The sequence below is a fragment of the Ovis canadensis genome, chromosome 9 (assembly GCF_042477335.2).
Source record: "Ovis canadensis isolate MfBH-ARS-UI-01 breed Bighorn chromosome 9, ARS-UI_OviCan_v2, whole genome shotgun sequence".
Lineage (NCBI taxonomy): Eukaryota > Metazoa > Chordata > Mammalia > Artiodactyla > Bovidae > Ovis > Ovis canadensis.
In genome coordinates, this window is record NC_091253.1 from 88170117 (window position 1) to 88195185 (window position 25069).

Genomic DNA, 25069 nt, shown 5'->3' on the forward strand with positions numbered 1-25069 from the left:
AAAGATTTTGCAACAATGATGTTATTAATGACCTCTCCCAAAATGTTTATAATGGCATCATGGAGGCAGATTCAGTGAAGAGGTATAAATATTAAGTCATAAGTTAAAAAGGAATGGAAGAACATCTAGATTGGAAACAAAACTATTTGTATTAATAGTTGACGTGATTATCTGGAAAACAATTACAAGTAATCTACAAAAAACCCTCCTGTAATTAACAAAGGAAGCAAAGTTGCAGAACACAAGATCAATAAAGAAAAATCAACTGCATAACAACAAATAACTGGAAATGAAAATAAAAACCACAATGAGATTTATAAATACTCCAAAGAAAATAAAATATTTAGCTATAAATCTAGGAAAACATATACAGGATCCACAGGCTGGAAAAACAATGCTGATCAAAGAAATCAAAGAAAATCTAAGTAACTGAAGAAACATACTGTGTTCATGGATTAGAAGACAACATGGTAAAGATGTCAACCCTCCCCAAACTGTTCTGCACATTTAAGGCAATTTCTGCCAAACTTACAAGCCTATTCTAAAATCTGGAAAGAAAAGACTCTTTCTAATAGACAGAAACAATTTTGAAAAAGAATATATGCAGAGTATATCATGTGAAATGCCAGGCTAGATGAATCACAAGCTGGAATCAAGATTGCTGGGAGACATACCAACAACCTCACATATGCAGATGATACCACTTTAATAGCAGAAAGTGAAGAGGAACTAAAAAGCCTCTTGATGAGGGTGAAAGAGAGTGAGAAACTGGCTTAAAACTCAACATTCAAAAACAAAGGTCATGGCATCTGGTCCCATCACTTCATGGCAAACAGATGGGGGGAAAGTTGAAACAGTGACAGATTTTATGTTCTTGGGCTCCAAAATCACTGTGGATAATGACTGCAGCCACGAAATTAAAAGACACTTGCTGCTTGGAAGGAAAGTTATGACAAATCTAGACAGCATATTAAAAAGCAGAGACATCAGTTTGCCAACAAAGGTCCGTCTACTCAAATTTATGGTATTTCAGAAGTCATGTACTGATGCGAGAGGTGGACCATAAAGAAAGCTAACTACCAAAGAACTGATGCTTTTGAACTGTTGGTGCTGGAGAAGACTCTTGAGAGTCCACTGGACTGCAAGATCAAACCAGTCAATCCTAAAGGAAATGAACCCTAAGTATTCATTGGAAGGACTGACGCCAAAGCCAAAGCCTCAGTACTTTGGCCATCTGATGAGAAGAGCCCACTCACTGGAAAAGACCCTGATCCTGGGAAAGACTGCAGGCAAAAGGAGAATGGGAGAGCAGAGGTTAGATAGCATCAGTGACTCAAGGGACATGAATCTGAGCAAACACTGGGAGATAGTGAAGGACAGGGAAGCCTGGCATGCTTCAGTCCAGAGGGTCACAAAGAGTCAGACACAACTTAGCAACTGAACAACAAAAGTAGGAGGACTCACTCTTACTAATGCTAACCCTACAGTAATCAAGAGAGTATGTTACTGACATAGGAATAGATATATTAATTATACGGACAGTGTAGGAAACCTAGAAATAGACTCAAATACACCCAACTGATTTTTGACAAAAATGGTAAAAACAATTCAATGGAGGAGGTGCAATGTTTTCACACATGGTACTGAAACCAGTGAATATCCACAGGCAAAAAGATGAATGTCAAACTAAACTTCATACTTTATATTAAAATTAACTCAAAATGGATCACAGATTTAAAACTACAACTACAAAATTCCTAGGAAAAACCACATAAGAACTTTAAGATATTGGGCTAGGGAAAGAATTCTTAGATCTGACATTGAAACCAAAGAGCATAAAAGGAAAAATTAATAAATTGGACCTAATCAAAACCAAAACTTTCACTCTGCAAAAGACCTTTATAAGAGCATGAAGAGACAAATTACTGAGAGACACTATTTGCAAATCACATATCTGACACAGACAAGACAAATTCTTCTTGCCTGGAGAATCGCAGGGACGGGGGAGCCTGGTGGGCTGCCATCTCTGGGGTCGCACAGAGTCAGACACGACTGAAGCAACTTAGCAGCAGCAGCAGCAACATCAAAAACAACAAACAACCCAATTTAAAAAAAATAGGCAGAGGACCTGGAAAATTTTTCAAAGAAGATATAAAGATTGCCAACAGACACGAACAAATGCTCCACATCACTAATTATCAGGGGAATAAAATTAGCAAATCCACAATGAGATATCACCTCACACCTGTCAGAATGGTTATGGTCAAAAAGACAACAAGTAACAAGAGTCAGTGAGGATATGGAGAAAAGAGAACCTTCATGGACTGTTGTGAATGTTAGCTGATACAACCATCACAGAAAACAAAAAGGGGGTTCCTCAAAAAATTAACCATATGATCCAGCAAGTCCACTCTTCCAAAGAAGAATAGTTTTCCAAAGAAAACAAAACACTAATTTGAAACAATATATGCACGCCTGTGTTCACTGCAACATTATTTCCAATAGCCAAGATATGGAAGAAACTGAAGTATCCATCAAAAAAATGAACAGATATAGAAAATGTAGTATATACATACATATATACACACACAATGAAATATTATTCAGCCATAAAAAAAATGAAATCTTGCCAAATGCAACACAGACAGACCTAGAAGGCATTATGCTAAGTGAAATAAATCAGAGAAAGATAAACACCATACGATTTCACTTACATGTGGAATCCAAAAACACAACAAATTAACAAATATAATAAAACTGAAACAGATGTATAAATACGAAGAACAAACAAATGATTGCCAGGGGGGAGGGGTTTGGGGGAAAGAAAGAAGGTGAGATAGACTAAGAAGTATAGATTTCTAGTTATAAAATAAATAAATCAAGGGGATATAATGAACAGCATAGGGAATATAACCAGCAATATTGTAACAACTCTGTATGGTGACAGATAGTTGAGACTCATCCTGCGATCTTTTTGTAATGTACAAAAATAGTGAATCACTATGTTATTCATCTAAAACTAATACTGCAAGTTATAGCCCAAATAAAAATAATTAAATTAAAAATACATATGAAAGTATAAATCTCACTGGTAAAGGTAAATATAGTACAGTATAAATATACTATAGTATAAATGAAGTAAATGTAGTGGATTAATTACCTATAAAGCTATAATGTGTGAAGGTCAAAAGACTAAAGTAGTAAAAGGATAACTGTAACTACAATAATTAAGTTGAGGTATACACAAGATAAAAAGATGTAAAATGTGACATCAAAAACATTAACATGAGGGTGGGTAAAAGGTAGTGCTTTAGAACATATTCAAACACATCAACTTTAAACAGGTTTTTATATGCTGTTATATACAAGACTCATGGTTCAGTTCAGTTCAGTCGCTCAGTCGTGTCCGACTCTGCAACCCCATGAACTGCAGCACGCCAGGCCTCCCTGTCCATCACCAACTCCCCGAGTTCACTCAAACTCACATCCATCAAGTCGGTGATGCCATCCAGCCATCTCATCCTCTGTCATCCCCTTCTCCACCTGGCCCCAAACCCTCCCAGCATCAGTCTTTTCCAATGAGTCAACCACAAAGCAAAAACCTATAGCAGATAAAGGAAGTCTTCAAATCACAAATGAAGAGGAATAAAAAAGGAAAAACTACAAAACAGCCAGAAAAAAACTAACAAAATGGCATTCAAATGTAAATGGACTAAATTCTCTAATCACAAGAAATAGTGTTGAAAGGATAAAAAAACAAGACCTAACGATATGCTGCCTACAAGAAATTCACTTCAAATGTACACACACGGACTGAAAGTGAAGGGGTGGAAAAAGCTATTCCATGTAAATGGAAACAAAAAGAAAGCAGGGATAGTTATGCTTTCATCAGACAAAATAGACTTTAAAACAAAGGCAGTAATTAGAAAAAAAGGGCATTACCTAGTGATAAGGGGTCAATCCAACAAGAAAATGTAACATTTGTAAATATTTATACACCCACCATAAAGGGATTCCCCAGTGGAAGTAAAGATGCTACCCATCATTTATAGGGAACTCTGCCTCATTTTTCATAGAAAGAAATCTACAGACAGAATCTAAACTACACTATCTGCTATCAGCATCACCACCATCACTATCCTATAGCAGCGCAAGTGAGGGAATCCACAATAGTACCGTAAATTCCACAACCTGAGTCAGCAATTCTGGGTTTTTCCTTAATTTCTGAAAAGGTAGTTGTTTCAGTCCATTTAGGCTACTGTAACAGAACACCACTGACTGGGTAGCTAAAAAACAACAGAAATTTATTCCTCATACTTCTCATAGGCTAGGAAGTCTAAGGTTAAAGTGCCAACATGGTCTAGTGAGGGCCCTTTATCTGGTTGTCACTGTGTCCTCATAAGGCAAAAGGGGTAGCAATCTCTCTAAATTTTCTTTTAAAAAGCACTAACTGAATTAATGAGGTCTCCACTGTCATGATTTTCAAAGGCCCTACCTCTTAATACACCACTATCTCTAGGGATTAGGATGTCAGAACAGGAATTTTGAGAGGACATTCAAACCAAGGCAGCAGTCAACCAGATTAAACTAGCTTCAGATAAGAGAATTACAGTGTTAAAAAACAAAAAAGACATATAAATATTGTTAACAGCCTTACCAAAACTTCCTCTAGCCTAATAGTGCACAGGCTTCAAGGACAGGATATGATACTCCTCTATTCTCTTAACAACTATCTAAGCCAATAACCAATTTCCACTGCATCAAACATTCAAGGAAAGAGAACAGGCAAGATTGCTCTGTAACTCCAAGCACTAACCAGGATTTAAAAGCATATACACTAACCAAAATCCTAGTTCTTTATCTCGCTTTAAATGGTATCTTAAAATTTTGATTTAGGTTCAGAAGATTTTATTTTTTATTTTAGGAATAGCAAGTATCACTTATATAAACACCTTGCAAATGGTTACATGTAACAGGTCAAAAGACTTTTGAGATTTTACTTCCTAGGTGGCACAAAGAGCAGAATAAAGATGTACTTTAAAAATAGGGCGGTCCTAAGACGGCGGAGGAATAGGACGGGGAGACCACTTTCTCCCCTACTAATTCATCAAAAGAACATTTAAACACTGAGTAAATTCCACAAAACAACTTCTGAACGCCAGCAGAGGACGTCAGGCACCCAGAAAAGCAGCCCATTGTCTTTGAAAGGAGGTAGGAAAAATATAAAAGACAAAAAAAGAGACAAAAGAGGTAGGGACGGAGCTCTGTCCCAGGGAGTCTTAAAAAGAGAGAAGTTACTGAACACCAGGAAACACTCTCACTGCCGAGTCTGTGGCGAGCCTTGGAATCACAGAGGGCAACATAATAGGGAAGAAAAATTAAGTAAATAATTAAAACCCACAGATTACAAGCCCAACGGTAACTCCCCCAGCGGAGAAGCAGCGCAGACCCCTGCACCCACCACTAGCAAGCGGGGGCTGGGCAGGGAGGTGTGGGCTGCATTGCTTAGAGTAAGGACCGGGCCTGAATGCCCTGAGGGTAATCAGAACGAACTAACTTGGGCTAGCAAACCAGACTGTGGGATAGCTACCACGGGAAAAGCCCTAAGCCACCGCCAGGCCCGCTCACAGAACAAAGGGCTGAACAGAACCAGCCGGCTGCAGGCCATCCACCTCGGGTGACAGGCAGCCAGAGCTGGAAGGGGGCAATCGCAGCCCCAGAGAGACATTATCTACCAAACTGCAAGCAGGCTTCTTGCTAACCAAGACTTCTTGGGGTTCTGGACAATCACCATCTGCCTGAGAAGGTGCGCCGGTTGTACACCCAGAAAACCAAGCAGCAGGGACAGGAGAGGCGGTAAGTCGCAGTGACCGCGCTCGCCAAACAGCTCATGACCCAAGCTGCTTGGACCTGGGGAAGGCACAAAACGCAGGCCCAATGGAGTCTGCGCCTCTGAGGACTACCCGAGTGCCTGAACCTGAGAGACTTAGACCTGGGAGGTGCATGCAGCCCAGGGCCGGCCTCAGACGGTTCCCAGTGGAGCAAACTAGAGCCTGAGCAGTGTGAGCAGGGAAAGCACATGCACCGTGAGCGGGGGCAGGCCCAGTGTGGCTGAGACACTGCGAGCACACGCCAGTGTTATTTGTTTGTAGCATCCCTCCCTCCCCACAGCGTGACTGAACAAGTGAGCCTAAAAAAAAAAGCGTCCACCACCGCCCTCCTTGTGTCAGGGCGGAAATCCGACATTGAAGAGACCAGCAAACAGAAGAAGCTAAAACAGAGGGAACCGCCTTGGAAGTGACAGGTGCAATAGATTAAAACCCTGTAGTTAGTACCAACTACATAGGAAGGGGCCTATAGATCTTGAGAAATATGAGCCGGACCAAGGAACTATCCGAAAATGAACCCACACTGCCCACAACACCACTAGAGAGAGTCCTAGATATATCTTTACTATTTTTACGATCATTCCTTTCTTTTTTTTTAACTTTAATTTTTAAGTCCTCTATTACTCCTTTAATTTTCATTTTTATAAGCTACTATTACTTTTCAAAAAAAAGACTATTTTTTAAAGCAAACTTCATATATATATATTTTTTTAATAATTTTTGTGACTTTTTTTCTTCTTTTCCTTAATACTGTATTTTTGAAAATCAAACCTCTACTCCAGAATTTTAATCTTTGCTTTTTGGTATTTGTTATCAATTTTGTACCTTTAAGAACCCAATCTTCAGTACCCATTTTTACTTGGGAGCGAGATTACTGGCTTGACTGCTCTCTCCCACTGTGGACTCTCCTTTTTCTCCAACAGGTCACCTCTGTCTCCTCCCTCCCCATTCTCTTCTCTATCCAACTCTATGAATCTCTGTGTGTTCCAGATGGTGGAGAACACTTAAGGAACTGATTACTGGCTAGATCTGTCTCTCTCCTTTTCATTCCCCCCTTTCATCCTCCTGGCCACCTCTGTCTCCTTCCTCCCTTTTCTCTTCTCTGTATAACTCCATGAACATCTCTGAGCAGTCCAGACTGGAGCGCACATAAGGAAGTGATTACTGGCTAGCTTGCTCTCTCCTCTTTTGATTCCACCTCATCTCATTCGGGTCACCTCTAACTCCCTCCTCCCTCTTCTCTTCTCCATGTAACTCTGTGAACCTCTCTATGTGTCCCTCACTGTGGAGAAACTTTTCATCTTTAACCTAGATGTTTTATCAACAGTGCTGCATAGAAGAAGAAGTCTTGAGACTACTGTAAAAATAAGACTGAAAACCAGAAGCAGGAGGCTTAAGTTCAAAACCTGAGAACATCAGAACTCCTGACTCCAGGGAACATTAATCAATAGGAGCTCATCAAGCGCCTCCATCCCTACACTGAAACCAAGCACCACCCAAAGACCAACAAGTTCCAGAGCAAGACATACCATGCAAATTCTCCAGCAACACAGGAACACAGCCCTGAGCTTCAATATACAGGCTGCCCAAAGTTACTCCAAAACCACTGACATCTCATAGACACTTCATTGCACTCCAGAGAGAAGAAATCCAGCTCCACCCACCAGAACACCAACACAAGCTTCCCTAACCAAGAAACCTTGACAAGCCATGGATACAACCCCACCCACAGCGAGGAAACTTCATAATAAAGAGAATTCCACATACTGCCAGAATACAGAAAGGCTACCCCAAACTCAGCAATATAAACAAGAGGAAGACACAGAGGAATACCAGCAGGTAAAGGAACAGAATAAGTGCCCACCAAACCAAACAACAGAGGAAGAGATAGGGAATCCACCTGATAAAGAATTCTGAATAATGATAGTGAAAATGATCCAAAATCTTGAAAAAAAATGGAATCATAGATAAACAGTCTGGAGACAAGGATTGAGAAAATGCAAGAAAGGTTTAACAAGGACCTAGAAGAAATTTTAAAAAGTCAATATACAATGAATAATGCAATAAATGAGATCAAATACACTCTGGAGACAACAAATAGTAAAATAACGGAGGCAGAAGATAGGATTAGTGAAGTAGAAGATAGAATGGTAGAAATAAATGAATCAGAGAGGAAAAATGAAATAAAAGAAATGAGGACAATCTCAGAGACCTCCAGGACAATATTAAACACTCCAAGATTCGAATCATAGGAGTCTCAGAAGAAGAAAACAAAAGAAAGACCATGAAAGAATACTTGAGGAGATAATAGTTGAAAACTTCCCTAAAATGGGGAAGGAAATAATCATCCAAGTCCAAGAAACACAGAGAGTCCCAAACAAGAGAAACCCAAGGCGAAACACCCCAAGACACATATTAATCAAATTAACAAAGATCAAACACAAAGAACAAATATTAAAAGCAGCAAGGGAAAAACAACAAATAACACACAAGGGGATTCCCATAAGGATAACAGCTGATCTTTCAATAGAAACTCTTCAGGCCAGGAGGGAATGGCAGGACATAAAGTGATGAAAGAAAATAACCTACAGCCCAGATTACTGTACCCAGCAAGGATCTCATTCAAATACGAAGGAGAAATCAAAAGCTTTACAGACAAGCAAAAGCTGAGAGAATTCAGCACCACCAAACCAGCTCTCCAACAAATGCTAAAGGATATTCTCTAGACAGGAGACACAAAAACGGTTCATAAACTCGAACCCAAAACAATAAAGTAAATGGCAATGGGATCATACTTATCAATAATTACCTTAAACGTAAACGGTTTGAATGTCCCAAACAAAAGACAAAGACTGGCTGAATGGATACAAAAACAAGACCCCTATATATGTTGTCTACAAGAGACCCACCTCAAAACAGGGGACACATACAGACTGGAAGTGAAGGGCTGGAAAAAGATACTCCATGAAAATAGAGATCAAAAGAAAGCAGGAGTAGCAATACTCATATCAGATAAAATAGACTTTAAAACAAAGGCTGTGAAGAGAGACAAAGAAGGACACTACATAATGATCAAAGGATCAATCCAAGAAGAAGATATAACAATTATAAATATATATGTACCCAACATAGGAGCACCGCAAGACAAATGCTAACAAGTATGAAAGGGGAAATTAACAATAACACCATAATAGTGGGAGACTTTAATACCCCACTCACATTTATGGATAGATCAACTAAACAGAAAATTAACAAAGAAACACAAACTTTAAATGATACAATAGACCAGTTAGACCTAATTGATATTTCACCCCAAAACAATGAACTTCACCTTTTTCTCAAGTGCACATGGAAACTTCTCCAGGATAGATCACATCCTGGGCCATAAATCTAGCCTTGGTAAATTCAAAAGAACTGAAATCATCCCTTTTCTGACCACAATGCAGTAAGATTAGATCTCAATTACAGGAGAAAAACTATTAAAAATTCCAACATATGGAGGCTGAAAAACACACTGCTGAATAACCAACAAAATCACAGAAAAAATAAAAAAAGAAATCAAAATATGCATAGAAATGAATGAAAATGAAACCTATTGGACACTGTAAAAGCAGTGCTAAGGGGAAAGTTCATAGCAATAAAGGCATACCTCAAGAAATAAGAAAAAAGCCAAATAAATAACCTAACTTTACACCTAAAGCAACTAGAAAAGGAAGAAATGAAGAACCCCAGGGTTAGTAGAAGGAAAGAAAGAAAGCTTAAAAATTAGGGCAGGAATAAATGCAAAAGAAACAAAGGAGACCATAGCAAAAATCAACAAAGCCAAAAGCTGGTTCTTTGAAAGAATAAATAAAACTGACAAACCATTAGCCAGACTCATCAAGAAACAAAGGGAGAAGAATCAAATCAAAATTAGAAATGAAAATGGAAAGATCACAACAGACAACACACAAATACAAAGGATCATAAGAGACCATCAGCAATTATATGCCAATAAAATGGACAACGTGGAAGAAATGGACAAATTCTTAGAAAAGTACAACTTTCCAAAACTGAACCAGGAAGAAATAGAAAATCTTAACAGACCAAGATCACAAGCACGGAAATTGAAACTGTAATCAGAAATCTTCCAGCAAACAAAAGCCCAGGTCCAGATGGCTTCACAGCTGAATTCTACCAAAAATTTCGAGAAGAGCTAACACCTATCCTACTCAAACTCTTCCAGAAAATTGCAGAGGAAGGGAAACTTCCAAACTCATTCTATGAGGCTACCATCATCCTAATACCAAAACCTGACAAAGATGCCACAAAAAAAGAAAACTACAGGCCAATATCACTGATGAACATAGATGCAAAAATCCTTAACAAAAATTCTAGCAATCAGAATCCAACAACACATTAAAAAGATCATACACCATGACCAAGTGGGCTTTATCCCAGGGATGCAAGGATTCTTCAATATCCACAAATCAATCAATGTAATACACCACATTAACAAATTGAAAAAGCCATATGATTATCTCAATAGATGCAGAGAAAGCCTTTGACAAAATTCAACATCCATTTATGATAAAAACTCTTCAGAAAGCAGGAATAGAAGGAACATACCTCAACATAATAAAAGCTATATATGACAAACCCACAGCAAACATTATCCTCAAAGGTGAAAAATTGAAAGCATTTCCCCTAAAGTCAGAAACAAGACAAGGGTGTCCATGTTCACCACTACTATTCAACATAGTTTTAGGACATGGAAGCAACCTAGATGTCCATCAGCAGATGAATGGATAAGAAAGCTGTGGTATATATACACAATGGAGTATTACTCAGCCATTAAAAAGAATACATTTGAATCAGTTCTAATGAGGTGGATGAAAATGGAGCTGATTATACAGAGTGAAGTAAGCCAGAAAGAAAAACACCAATACAGTATACTAACACATATATATCGAATTAGAAAGATGGTAACGATAACCCTGTATGTGAGACAGCAAAAGAGACACAGATGTATAGAACAGTCTTTTGGACTCTGTGGCGGGGGGGCGGGGGGGGATGATTTGGGAGAATGGCATTCAAACATGATAATAATATCATAGAAGAAACAAATCACCAGTCCAGGTTTGATGCAGGATATAGGATGCTTGTGCCTGGTGCACTGGGATGACCCAGAGGGATGGTACGCGGAGGGAGGTGAGAGGGGGGTTCAGGATTGGGAACACATGTACACACATGGTGGATTCATGTGGATGTATGGCAAAATCAATACAATATTGTAATTAGCCTCTAATTAAAATAAATAAATTTAAAAATAAAATAAAAATATTGTACAAAAACAAACAAAAATTGACTACTCTCCTTACACTGAAGGAGGTTTTTTTTTAATTATAAACACAATGAACAGAGAAAGCATACACAATCAAATAAAAGAACTATGTAGAAAGTCTTGTCCTATTTTACAGATGAGGTCCATAGAAGATAAACAAGAATATGCAAAAGAAGAGGAGCTTATAGTTCAATGTAAATTACTGGTAAGGTTTTCAACCTTGAGCTGTATGCTGGTTCCACATGTATTTTTTAGACTAGACTAGAGTGGACAAAAATAGCTAAATAAATAAACAAATCAAACCTGGATCACTAGTGATGATGTGTCATGAATCAAATTCTGTGTCTTGAGTCCAAAAAAGAAAAATAAAAACAGTACAAATCTGCAGGATCTAAAGGTGAGTATAACTAACACAGACCTGTCTCTCAGCGTGAATACAATGCTAGTTAGAATATCAATATATTAAAATAATTCAGAGTGAACATCAAGATGACTTTACCTAACACACAAGTTAGTCACCTTCACATAAAAAAAAACTCTATAATTAAAAATGATCAGAGACATGTTAAGGCAGTATAATTATCATTGGAGTCACAATTATAAATCTTTTTTCCTAAGTAGTTTGCAGAAATTACGTATCTTGCAATGCTTTTCAGTGCGATGACACGTTAAAATAAAATCAACAAATGTTAGAATTTAATTGAACTTTACAAACTGCACATGCCTTTTTATCAAGAAATTTAGCAATATTTTTATAATGATTTCTAAATAAACCTCAGATTTCTTTCAAATTTTATTACTTTCTCATACATTAATAGTATTTTCAGCAGATTCATATCTGTAACTCTTAAAGGCCCCTTCATTTTACCTACAATCCCGTGTTAATTTTATTTGGAAAGTAAGTCTTTTCTTCATTATGCATTTGTAATAATTAGAAATAATATAAGCCAAATATGGGCTTACTCAATTTTACTAGTACATATATGATTTTTTAACTTAATTTCCTATTATACTAATCAAAGCTTAAAGTAGGAAAATAAACTATTTTAAAATGTTTCCTCTATAATAATTTCACCAAAAAATTAACACCAGGGACTTCCCTGGTGGTCCAGTGGTTAAGACTCTTGTGTTTCCACTGCAGATGACTGGGGTTCGATTCCTGGTTGGGCAACTAAGATCCTGCATACTTCATGGCACAGTTAAAAAAAAAATTAATTCTAATCACCAGTATAAACTGAAGCATAACTCTCCAGGGGTGCACACTGCTGAATAATTTGTCCAAATGTCAACTGCAATTTTCAAAAATCCTTTCAAGCTCAAAATTTTAAACATCTGTAAAAAATACTTGTTTTGAGAGTGGTTTACACTCATGACACTTGACCTTTTGCTGTACACACCACAAAATTCAAGTCTCAAATACCACACAAGCAGGAAATTTGATCATTCCTGCAGTAGCCATATGCATGGTCCAATATCAAATATTAGTTCTAGGTTACGCTGAGTCATGTGTTACAAATCTTTTACTGAAACCTCTATAATTAGTTGTAATTTGCCTCTTTTAAAATGTGTTTCTTATGGGACATCTGGCCTTGAAAGTTCCACCTTCCCACTGAAAAAATACTTAAGTGTCTGGATTTTTTTTTTTCCACTTAATATGGAACACTGCATGGGTGGTATAACCAAGTCCAGACTTCTTAAAAAAATTAAATTTCAAGAACATAATGATTAAGAACCATTTAAGTATTACTAAATATAAACGTAAAATAAAATTTTGTTGCCCATAACTATCTACAGATTCCCAAATCAATATCTCAAATATTTAAAGTTCACAAAATAAATTTTAATGAGAGTATAGCACTGATACACTCATTTCCAGGAATTTACACTAGTTAAGTTGAAATGGAAAATAAAGGTTCAGAATTAAGGGATTTCACAGAAAGAAAAAAAGTTTGAGCCCAGTGATTTCATATGACACTCAAAGTTATCTACTTCAAGAAGGAAATGATCTTACCAATTTATAAATAGCCTTAACTTGTTAGCAACGGAATGAAACACCAACACTGCAGAGTGGTTTGAATCTTTTTACTTTTTCTCCTTGTTTTTTACAGCTGCTTTATTTTCTATGCCTTGCACAACAATCTACAGGGCAAGTCGGCAAGCACTATAATTCAGCGACTATACAGTGCGCAGGTGCAGGGCGAGATAACCTTTACCTTAACTTAGTTACTGCAGCTAAGACTTTGTTTGGGGGAACTTCTTTATCAACTTAGAATCCGTTTTGTCCCTGGGTCTGTTCCTTTTGAGGAATCAGAGAAACACCCTTGTGTGCAAGAAATGTTCTTTTCTCATGGAAACAAACAGAGGATTCTTAGCTGAACATCTCATTTGCAAGAATGTTCAGCCCTGGTTGAAAGTCTCATTTGCAAGCACTTCTCAACCTTCTTTATACCTTGTTCCCTACATTAACTCATTTCACAGAGATTAAAATTTAACAATACTCATCAATTCACTTGGTTCTAGAAAGGCTTCCTTAAAATTGAAAATTAAATAATGGGCTAAGGAATAAATCATAAAAATGAAAGACTAAGACACTATTTTTATACAGGATAAAAGTGGAAAAATCCATCAAAACATGCTGCTGTCCAAACCTGTTTGCTTCCTAAATTAGAAAATTTTTCATACAAACTCCTTAAAATCAGTATTATACCAAACTCCTTAAAATCAGTATTATAACTTAACAACAAAAAAAAAAAACACTGAAATGAAATGTAACATGGGTCAAAGAGGAATTAAGTCCAAAACATCAGTTTCTAATGACAAAATTTCAAAGATACAGTGAAATTTGGTATGAAGGTAAATTCAATATATTTTCATCTTCTCAAAATATAACTTTAAAACATTTCACCTCATTTAGAAATGTCATGTAAGGAAATAAAAATCATACAGATCCTCTGAAAATTCAAAAACCTTCACCTAAAAATTGAACACAATCAGACCCCATTTCTTATAGATAAAGGTAATAAGCAATAAGCATAATCCCTACTAAGGCTATGACTAGAGTAAGTAAGATTAATATGAAAATAACTGCTAGATGTTTTATCCAAATTTAAGAAAACTCTTTTGCAATTGTTATTTTCATAGTTCTGTTTAAAAAAAAAAAATTTAAGTGTGGAACTTTCCTGGTGATTGAATCTGCCTTCCAGTACAGGGGACATATGTTCAATCCCTGGTAGGGGAACTAAGATCGACATGCCACAGGACACCTAAGCCCACATGGCACAACTACTGAGCCAATGAAGCCAAAAACAAAAAAGTTAAGTGTATAAGCTAAGATTTGTTTATGTAAAAGCTGGCCTGTTCCAAAAGTTAAAGAAATAACAATTACTAATAACTATTAAATTGGTCGGGGTTTCTCTGGTGGGTCAGTGGTAAGGAATCTGCCTGCCAATGCAGGAGACACAGTTTCGACCTCTGATCCAATAAGATCCCATAGGCAGCTGAGCAACTAAGTTCACGCACCACAACTACTGAGCCTGCGCTCTAGAGCCCAGAGCTGCAACTACTGGAGGCCACACACCCTAGGGCCTGGGCTCCACAACAAAAGAAGTCCATCACGATGAGAAGCCTGTTCACCACAACTAGAGAGTAGCCGCAGCTCGCCACAACTAGAGAAAGCTGACTCACAGCAGTGAAGACCCAGAACAGGCCCCCAAAAATAAAGTATTTTAATTGGTTAACATAAACAACTAGGTTCAATAATTTCTTACCTGTATTCCATCTTTAAGTTTCAAAATGCATTCCATTGTATTGATGGTAATTACCACTGGTTCTGAACCCAGTTTTGTCCATGGTACGTGGATCCTCAGTTCATGAATATGCCCACTTAAAAAAGTGAATGGTAATTTCAATTCCTTAAAACACAAAACATTAAATAAAATTTAGTAAGAGCTTAATATTTTTTTTCATTCTAATATCCAAAATACTTTCTGAAAAGAGAAAATTTCCAACACAAAAATATTCTAGGGAGGGTGGTATGAATTGAGAGAGTAGCACGGACATACATATACTACCATCTGTAAAACAGATGGGGGGGCAGGGGGCGGGGACCACTGAGCAGCGCTGGGAACCCAGCTCGGTGAGCTGTGATGACCTAGAGAGGTACGATGCTGGGGGATACAATGGGGTGGGAGAGCAACTCCAGACAGAGAGGATACAGATATATACTGAGAGTTGGGTTACACTGTTGTACAGCAGAAACCAACACAACATTATAAAGCAATTATCCTCCAATTTAAAAAAATATAAAAAGCAAATAAATTTCATCATATAACAACAACAAAAACAAAATTCAGAGAATTACTGTTCATCAAAAAGCAGCATCAAATAACTTGCTAAATTATAGTTACTGATGAGCTACAAAAACGTATTGTGCAAGTTATATTTAATAAGGCACTTAACCTGTCAAGGTCTCTGTTTCTTATTTTGCTAAATGGAAATGATAACAGAACAGGATTTTAAGGCAAGATGAAACAGGGGAACTGAATTAAAGACAGGAGAATGACCTGAAAAATAAACACTGATCAACTTTGGGAAAAAAAAGAAAGTCCTGAACTTTACCTAAAGATCATACCTAGAAACTATATGATGATAAATTTTAAATGTTTTATAACTGTTTCGTGATTAAAAAGGTTAGAAATGAAAACAAAGGTTACCACAACCACTTTATACCAAATCATTTCACCTTCAGATAAAATGTCATAAACCAACAACAAAAAAAGTAATAATAAATTGCATTTAGACTGTATTTCAGTCACATTATTATAACTCTATTTGTGAAAGTTAAAATCAATATTAAGCTGTTCCTTCATCCAAGAAGTATCCACCTTGGTTTAGCAACACAGCAGTAATGTAGCTAAACATACATATATAGACAGTACAGCAAAATGGTTAAGACCAATAAATCTGGAACCAGCACAAGGGGATTTAATCCTACACCTGCTACTTACTAGCACAATGACAAGAGGCAACTTGTACCACATCTCTGCATCTCAGTTTCTTTATCCATGAAACTGGATAATAGTAGTGTGTTTGGGGATTAAATCAATTAATTTATATAAAGTGCTTAGGTCACTGTCTTCCTCAAAGGCCATCAATATAAAGACACTATTTATTACTACAAATGTAAAAGCCTCTTTTATGTCTTCAACAAGCTTATTAAAGAGCAGAATACTAAAAACCTATTGATATTTCTACTATTCTAACAATGTCACAATTTTAACAGTTCTCAATATTTCATTAACTTTAAAGATGCAGTAATTTCTCCAAGCATTGATCAATGGGAGAGATTATATTTTGATCAGTGTCTATAATGAATACCATGTTAATGAGCACTTACTGTGTACCAGGCACTGTTTTAAGTACTTTACGTGTATGCAACCTTTAATCTTTGTAGGAACTCCAAAAAGTAAATACTATTATACCCACTTTATAGATTTTAAAAAAAAATCTGAGGCACAGAAAGGTCAAATAACTTTCAAAAATAACTCATCTTAGAGAGAGACATGATTCAAAACTGGAAAGTATTATGCCAGAGCCCTTGCTCTTAACAAAACTACACTGTTTCTAACTTCCTTTATGAGCAACGAGTATACTTCCATTGGTTATACATTCATTTGGATAATGTTTCAATGACATTTCCAAAATCTGAGGCACAGAAAGGTCAAATAACTTTCAAAATAACTCATCTTAGAGAGCTGAAACTGGAAATTATTACACCAGAGCCCTTGCTCTTAATAAAACTACACTACATCTAACTTCCTTTACGAGCAACGAGTACATTTCCATTGGTTATACATTTATCTGGATAATGTTTCAATGACATTTCCATCTCTACCCCTGAGGTGTGTAACAATGGTATGTTTGTGAAATGACTACCAAAACTTGCAATCTATGGACAAAACTGGATTTTCTTAGAAGAAGTTAAAAGACACCTAAATCAAACTCAAGACCTTGTTATCACCAGAATACTACTAATCCTATCTGAATGACTAACTGAACATTAACATAAGGGAAAATATTCTATATTAAAACATGGAATTTTGAATCACATAGCCCATGCTGGTAATCCAACTGAAGTTCACTTAAATCAACTCACTGTAAGCAAGATCATTTCCATTTCCTCATCTCAGAGTTGCTGTGATAAACAAATAGAAATATTTACGCCTTATAAAAGGCAAAAGAAAATGTTGACTGTTAAAACAAGTGGGTCATCCTAAGGTAACCAAAAGAAATGATTTTCTTTTCATTCTTTTTCATTATTGAAATATACTGTACAACTTAAAAATATTTCATTTACTTGGAACTACTCAGGAAAACAATGCATCCCTAAAACAGAATATCTATGGCTGCACAAAGGAACTGAATAGCTCTCATAAATCACATTGTAGAAAGGCTATTACAAAATATCCTCACAGGAAAAAAAGGGATACTTTAAAAATGAATGTAACAGGGCACAAAAGCAAAAAAAGATTAAAAGGACTATATCAAACCTAAAAACCTCCAGAAAGCAAAGAAAACACTCAGCAAAACAGAAAGGTAATCACATGGGAGAAACAGAAAGGATCTGATAAGGGTTTAAAATCTAGACGACATAAAGAACTACAACAACAACAACAAAACACAACAACAAAACAATAACCAAATTTTAAAAATGGAGAATTGACTTGAATAGAAATTTTCAAAAGAACACAGACAAAAGGCCAACAAAAAGGAAAAAATGCTCACCATCATTAATCAGAGAAATACAAATCAAAACCAGAATGACAGGGCTTCCCTGGTGATTCAGGGGTAAAGAATCTGCCTGCCAATGCAGGAGACACGGGTTTGATTCCTGGTCCGGAAAGACGCCACAGACCAAGGAGCAACTAAACCCACGAGCCACAACTAGTGAAGCCCATGTGCCCTAAACCTTGTGCTCTGCAACAAGAAAAGCCACTGCAATGAGAAGGCCGTGCACCACTACTAAAGAGTAGCCTCCACTCGCCCCAACTAGACAAAAGCCTGCGTAGCAACACAGACCCAGCAAAGGCAAAAACAAAACAAATAAATAAAATTATTATTTTTTAAACCCACAATGGCAAATCTCCTTGGTGGTCCAATGGTTAAAAATCTGCCTGCCAATGCAGGAGACAGGAGTTTCATCCCTGGTTCAAGAAGACTCCACAGGCTGCAGTGAAACTAAGCCCATGCACCACAACTACTGAGCTCGTGTGCTGCAAAAAGAAAAGCCACCCCAATGAAGAGCCCACACACTGCAGCTAGAGCAGCCGCCACTACTCTTGCCTCAACTAGAGGAAGCAGCATTCAGCAATGAAGACCCACCACAGCCATAAATCAATTTAAATTAAAAACCACAATGACATACCATCTCACATCTGATGGCAGGGCCCCTATCAAAAAAAAACTAAACAAGAACAAAAACAAACAAACAAAAAAAACCCACCACCATAGAAAGTAATGTGTGGTAAGTATATAAAGAATGTATAACCCTTGTGCACTGTTGCTGAAAAGGTAAAACAGTGCAAGCACTATAGAAAACAGTATGGAGATTATTCAAACAATTAAAAACAGAATTACCATATAAGCCAGCAATCTCAGTTCTGAGCACACACTAAAAAGAAACCGAAAGCAGAATCTTGAAAACATACTTGCACAACCATGTTTTTTGCAGCATTATTCACAACAGTCAAGAGGTTACTAAAACCTGATGTCCACTGAAAGATAAGGATAAAGAAAATGTGGTATATACATACGATGAAATATGACTTAGTCTTTAAAAAGAAAATTCTGTTATAGCCTATAACATATAATGAACCTCAAGGTCATCGTGATAAGTTAAATAAGCCAGTCACAAAAAGACAAATATTGTCTAACTTCACTTACAAAACGTACCTAAAGTAGTCAAATTCCTAGACACAGAAGAACAGTGGTGGCCAGGGGGAGACAGAAAAGAGAAGCAGTAGTTTCGTGGGTACAGAGCTTAAGTTTCAGTGCCAGAGCCAGTATTAGGAATCCCGCCCATGGCAAAGGTCATGAGGAAGAGACCCGACAGGCAAAGGCGAGTCAGATCTCCAGGGAACCTCCCTGGACCTACTCAAGCATCTATCCCAAAACCAGAATCTGTCTGCCTTACTATATTATGCCTTTCACCAACTCCTCTGACATTAACAGGAGGCTGTCCGCCCACCACCTTTTTCTGGAAAAAGTTAATTTAGAGCTTTTAGATAATAAGTCTCATGGGCACAATAAGAGTGTTTCAATCCAAAAACCACTTTGATGACTTTCTAGCCTGCCTGACAGGTTTATCCAGACACTTACAGCTACGCATGTGATTGTTTACAGCCTCCGGACTGTGAGAGGCACAGGGAGCTTAAAAAATTCTAGAAATGGAAAGTGAAGGAGGAGAGTGAAAAAGCTGGCTTAAAGCTCAACATTCAGAAAACGAAGATCATGGCATCTGGTCCCATCACTTCATGGGAAATAGATGGGGAAACAGTGTCAAACTTTATTTTGGGGGCTCCAAAATCACTGCAGATGGTGACTGCAGCCATGAAATTAAAGGACACTTACTCCTTGGGAGAAAAGTTATGACCAACCTAGACAGTATATTCAAAAGCAGAGACATTACTTTGCCGACTAAGGTCCGTCTAGTCAAGACTATGGTTTTTCCTGTGGTCATGTATGGATGTGAGAGTTGGACTGTGAAGAAGGCTGAGTGCCGAAGAATTGATGCTTTTGAACTGTGGTGTTGGAGACGACTCTTGAGAGTCCCTTGGACTGCAAGGAGATCCAGCCAGTCCATTCTGAAGGAGATCAGCCCTGGGATTTCTTTGGAAGGATTGATGCTAAAGCTGAAGCTTCAGTACTTTGGCCACCTCATGCGAAGAGTTGACTCACTGGAAAAGACTCTGATGCGGGGAGGGATTGGGGGCAGAGGAGAAAGGGACAACCGAGGATGAGATGGCTGGATGGCATCACGGACTCGATGGACGTGAATCTGAGTGGACTCCGGGAGATGGTGATGGACAGGGAGGCCTGGCATGCTGCGATTCATGGGGTCGCAAAGAGTCGGACACGACTGAGCGACTGAACTGAACTGAAGGGCCTTCTGAGGACTCAAAATCATTAAAATAGAACTAATTAAGGGTTTCATTGTTGAGCCAATACATGCTGCCAAGTTTTCATATCTTTTATTTGTTGATATAGTTGGTATGTAGAAAAAACAGGTAGTAACCCTGACATTATGATTATACAGTAATCATAATGAGAAATAGGTTTAACGGCCTAGATCTGACAAATAGAGTGCCTGATGAACTATGGAATGAGGTTCGTGACATTGTACAGGAGACAGGGATCAAGACCATCCCCATGGAAAAGAAATGCAAAAAAGCAAAATGGCTGTCTGGGGAGGCCTTACAAATAGCTGTGAAAAGAAGAGAAGCGAAAAGCAAAGGAGGAAAGCCAAGATATAAGCATCTGAATGCAGAGTTCCAAAGAACACCAAGAAGAGATAAGAAAGCCTTCTTCAGCAATCAATGCAAAGAAATAGAAGAAAACAACAGAATGGGAAAGACTAGAGATCTCTTCAAGAAAATTAGAGATACCAAGGGAACATTTCATGCAAAGATGGGCTCGATGAAGGACAGAAATGGTCTGGACCTAACAGAAGCAGAAGATATTAAGAAGAGGTGGCAAGAATACACAGAAGAACTGTACAAAAAAGATCTTCACGACCCAGATAATCATGATGACGTGATCACTAATCTAGAGCCAGACATTTTGGAATGTGAAGTCAAGTGGGCCTTAGAAAGCATCACTACAAACAAGGCTAGTGCAGGTGACAGAATTCCAGTTGAGCTGTTTCAAATCCTGAAAGATGATGCTGTTAAAGTGTTGCATTCAATATGCCAGCAAATTTGGAAAACTCAGCAGTGGCCACAGGACTGGAAAAGGTCAGTTTTCATTCCAATTCCAAAGAAAGGCAATTCAAAAGAATGCACAAACTACTGCACAGTTGCATTCATCTCACATGCTAGTGAAGTAATGCTGAAAATTCTCCAAGCCAGGCTTCAGAAATACGTGAACCATGAACTCCCTGATGTTCAAGCTGGTTTTAGAAAAGGCAGAGGAACCAGAGATCAAATTGCCAACATCCACTGGATCATGGAAAAAGCAAGAGAGTGCCAGAAAAACATCTATTTCTGCTTTATTGACTATGCCAAAGCCTTTGACTGTGTGGATCACAATAAACTGTGGAAAATTCTGAAAGAAATGGGAATATCAGACCACCTAACCTGCCTCTTGAGAAATCTGTATGCAGTTCAGGAAGCAACAGTTAGAACTGGACATGGAACGACAGACTGGTTCCAAATAGGAAAAGGAGTATGTCAAGGCTGTATATTGTCACCCTGCTTATTTAACTTCTAGGCAGAGTACATCATGAGAAACGCCGGACTGGAAGAAACACAAGCTGGAATCAAGATTGCCGGGAGAAATATCAATAACCTCAGATATGCAGATGACACCACCCTTATGGCAGAAAGTGAAGAGGAACTAAAAAGCCTCTTGATGAAAGTGAAAGAGGAGAGTGAAAAAGTTGGCTTAAAGCTCAACATTCAGAAAACGAAGATCATGGCATCTGGTCCCATCACTTCATGGGAAACAGATGGGGAAACAGTGGAAACAGTGTCAGACTTTATTTCATGGTGACTGCAGCCATGAAATTAAAAGACACTTACTCCTTGGGAGAAAAGTTATGACCAACCTAGATAGCATATTCAAAAGCAGAGACATTACTTTGCCGACTAAGGTCCATCTAGCCAAGGCTATGGTTTTTTCTGAGATCACGTATGGATGTGAGAGTTGGACTGTGAAGAAAGCTGAGCGCCGAAGAATTGATGCTTTTGAACTGTGGTGTTGGAGAAGACTCTTGAGAGTCCCTTGGACTGCAAGGAGATCCAGCCAGTCCATTCTGAAGATCAGCCCTGGGATTTCTTTGGAAGGAATGATGCTCAAGCTGAAACTCCAGTACTTTGGCCACCTCATGAGAAGAGTTGACTCATTGGAAAAGACTCTGATGCTGGGAGGGATTGGGGGCAGGAGGAGAAGGGGACGACAGAGGATGAGATGGCTGGATGGCATCACCGACTCGATGGACGTGAGTCTGAGTGAACTCCGGGAGATGGTGATGGACAGGGAAGCCTGGCATGCTGTGATTCATGGGGTCGCAAAGAGTCGGACACGACTGAGCGACTGAACTGAACTGAACTGAACCCTGACATTAGCAACATTAGATCTTTGAGTTAGGTACTTTGTTATAACCCACTGCACCTTTGTTCTACAGGAATGTAACTTTATTTAGTACTTTGAGAGTGATGCAGATTAAAGAAAAAACACTTCAAGGGAAAATGAGTTTCCCGGTTGAAAGACACTTATCTAGGAAAAGAGCCATAAAAATGTTAACAGGCCTCTTGGCCAGAAGATAATGTAAATCACCTGAGACCTTTTATATATGGGAAGGTATGCAAAATAAGCCTGGACTCAATAAGGGTCAGGACTGCTGCCCCTGCATAACTCTGCATATTCCATTACTTCTTTATGCACAACTTGGGGTATATAAGCTGCCTTTGAAAATAAAGTGGTGGGTCTTGCTCCGATGCTTGCTCCCCCATGTCGTTCTTTTCTTATTCTCCCGGTTCAGGCTGAATTCCCACCTGGAGCATAGAGGCTCGCCCTATCTACTGATTTGCCTGGGCTTCTAAGACCCACGCAAGAGGGAGCCCAAGGTGGGGCACCCTCCACTATTCAAGCGGGTGCCTGCAGCCTATGTAGATTGTGCAAGTCCCTTGTCTCGGAGCTTTATAGGCTTTCTATGTAAACCAAGGAATACAGCCTCTTTTCTCCTCTGTTTTTTCACTACACTATTCTTTCTTAATCTCTCTTTATATCTCTGAATGAATAAATCTCTCCTCACCAATGCCATCTCCCCTTGGAATTACCCCTGGATCCACCGGGGCTGGACCCTGGCATTTCAGAAGATGGAAAGTTCTAGAAACCTGTTGAATAATAATGTATATATAGTAAACACGACTGCCCACCTAAAAATGGTTAAGATGGTAAATTTTATGCTATATCCATTTTTACCACAAAATAAACATAAATTTAAAACAGGACTTCTAGAATTCTAAGTTAGAAGGCTGGCAAATTCTCTCCCCAAAAAGCAGTGAAGAAACTGGACAAAGTTATTTTAAAAAAAAACAACAGAAATCTCAGGGGCAATGAGGAAATTCTACCTTGAAAGAGATGGGAATACCAGACCACCTGAACTGCCTCTTGAGAAACCTATATGCAGGTCAGGAAGCAACAGTTAGAACTGGACATGGAACAACAGACTGGTTCCAAATAGGAAAAGGAGTATGTCAAGGCTGTATATTGTCACCCTGCTTATTTAACTTCTAGGCAGAGTACATCATGAGAAATGCCGGGCTGGGAGAAACACCAGCTGGAATCAAGATTGCCAGGAGAAATATCAATAACCTCAGATATGCAGATGACACCACCCTTATGGCAGAAAGTGAAGAGGAACTAAAAAGCCTCTTGATGAAAGTGAAAAAGGAGAATGAAAAAGTTGACTTAAAGCTCAACATTCAGAAAATGAAGATCATGGCATCCGGTCCCATCACTTCATGGGAAATAGATGGGGAAACAGTGGAAACAGTGTCAGACTTAATTTGGGAGAGCTCCCAAATCACTGCAGATGGTGACTGCAGCCATGAAATTAAAAGACGCTTACTCCTTGGGAAACAAGTTATGACCAACCTAGATAGCATATTCAAAAGCAGAGACATTACTTTGCCAACAAAGGTCCATCTAGTCAAGGCTATGGTTTTTCCAGTGGTCATGTATGGATGTGAGAGTTGGACTGTGATGAAGGCTGAGTGCAGAAGAATTGATGCTTCTGAACTGTGGTGTTGGAGAAGACTCTTGACAGTCCCCTGGACTGCAAGGAGATCCAACCAGTCCTTCCTAAAGGAGATCAGTCCTGAGTGTTCATTGGAAGGACTGATGCTAAAGCCGAAACTCCAGTACTTTGGCCACCTCATGCGAAGAGTTGACTCATTAGAAAAGACTCTGATGCTGGGAGGGATTGGGGGCAGGAGGAGAAGGGGACAGCAGATGAGATGGCTGGATGGCATCACGGACTCAATGGACATGAGTTTGGGTAAACTCCAAGAGTTGGTGATGGACAGGGAGGCCTAGTGTGCTGCGATTCATGGGGTCGCAGAGAGTCGGACATGACTGAGTGACTGAACTGAACTGATGAAAGTGAAAAAGGAGAGTGAAAAAGTTGACTTAAAACTCAATATTACGAAACTAAGATTACGGCATCCAGTCCCATCACTTCATGGCAAATAGATGGGGAAACAATGGAAATAGTGACAGACTTTATTTTGGGGGGCTCCAAAATCACTGCAGATGGTGACTGCAGCCAGGAAATTAAAAGACACTTATTCCTTGGAAGAAAAGTTATGACCAACCTAGATAGCATATTCAAAAGCAGAGACATTACTTTGTCAGCAAAAGTCTGTCTAATCAAAGCTATGGTTTTTCCAGTAGTCATGTATGGATGTGAGAGCTGGACTGTAAAGAAAGCTGAGCACAGAAGAATTGATGCTTTTGAACTGTGGTGTTGGAGAAGACTCTTGAGAGTCCCTTGGACTGCAAGGAGATCCAACCAGTCCATCCTAAAGGAGATCAGTCCTGGGTGTTTATTGGGAGGACTGATGTTGAAGCTGAAACT

The 25069-nt window shown here is 38.5% G+C and overlaps 1 protein-coding gene across 9 annotated transcripts in view; it reads right to left on the bottom strand.

The window, feature by feature from the left end:
- The window catches only part of VPS13B (vacuolar protein sorting 13 homolog B), a 787290-nt gene that overhangs the window by 758596 nt on the left and 3625 nt on the right, over nucleotides 1-25069 (bottom strand). For all 9 annotated transcript variants that reach the window (XM_069600522.1, XM_069600521.1, XM_069600524.1 and 6 more), the window contains exon 3: nucleotides 14979-15122. In XM_069600522.1, coding sequence (XP_069456623.1) covers nucleotides 14979-15122 — 144 coding nt within the window. The remainder of the gene's footprint in view (nucleotides 1-14978; nucleotides 15123-25069) is intronic.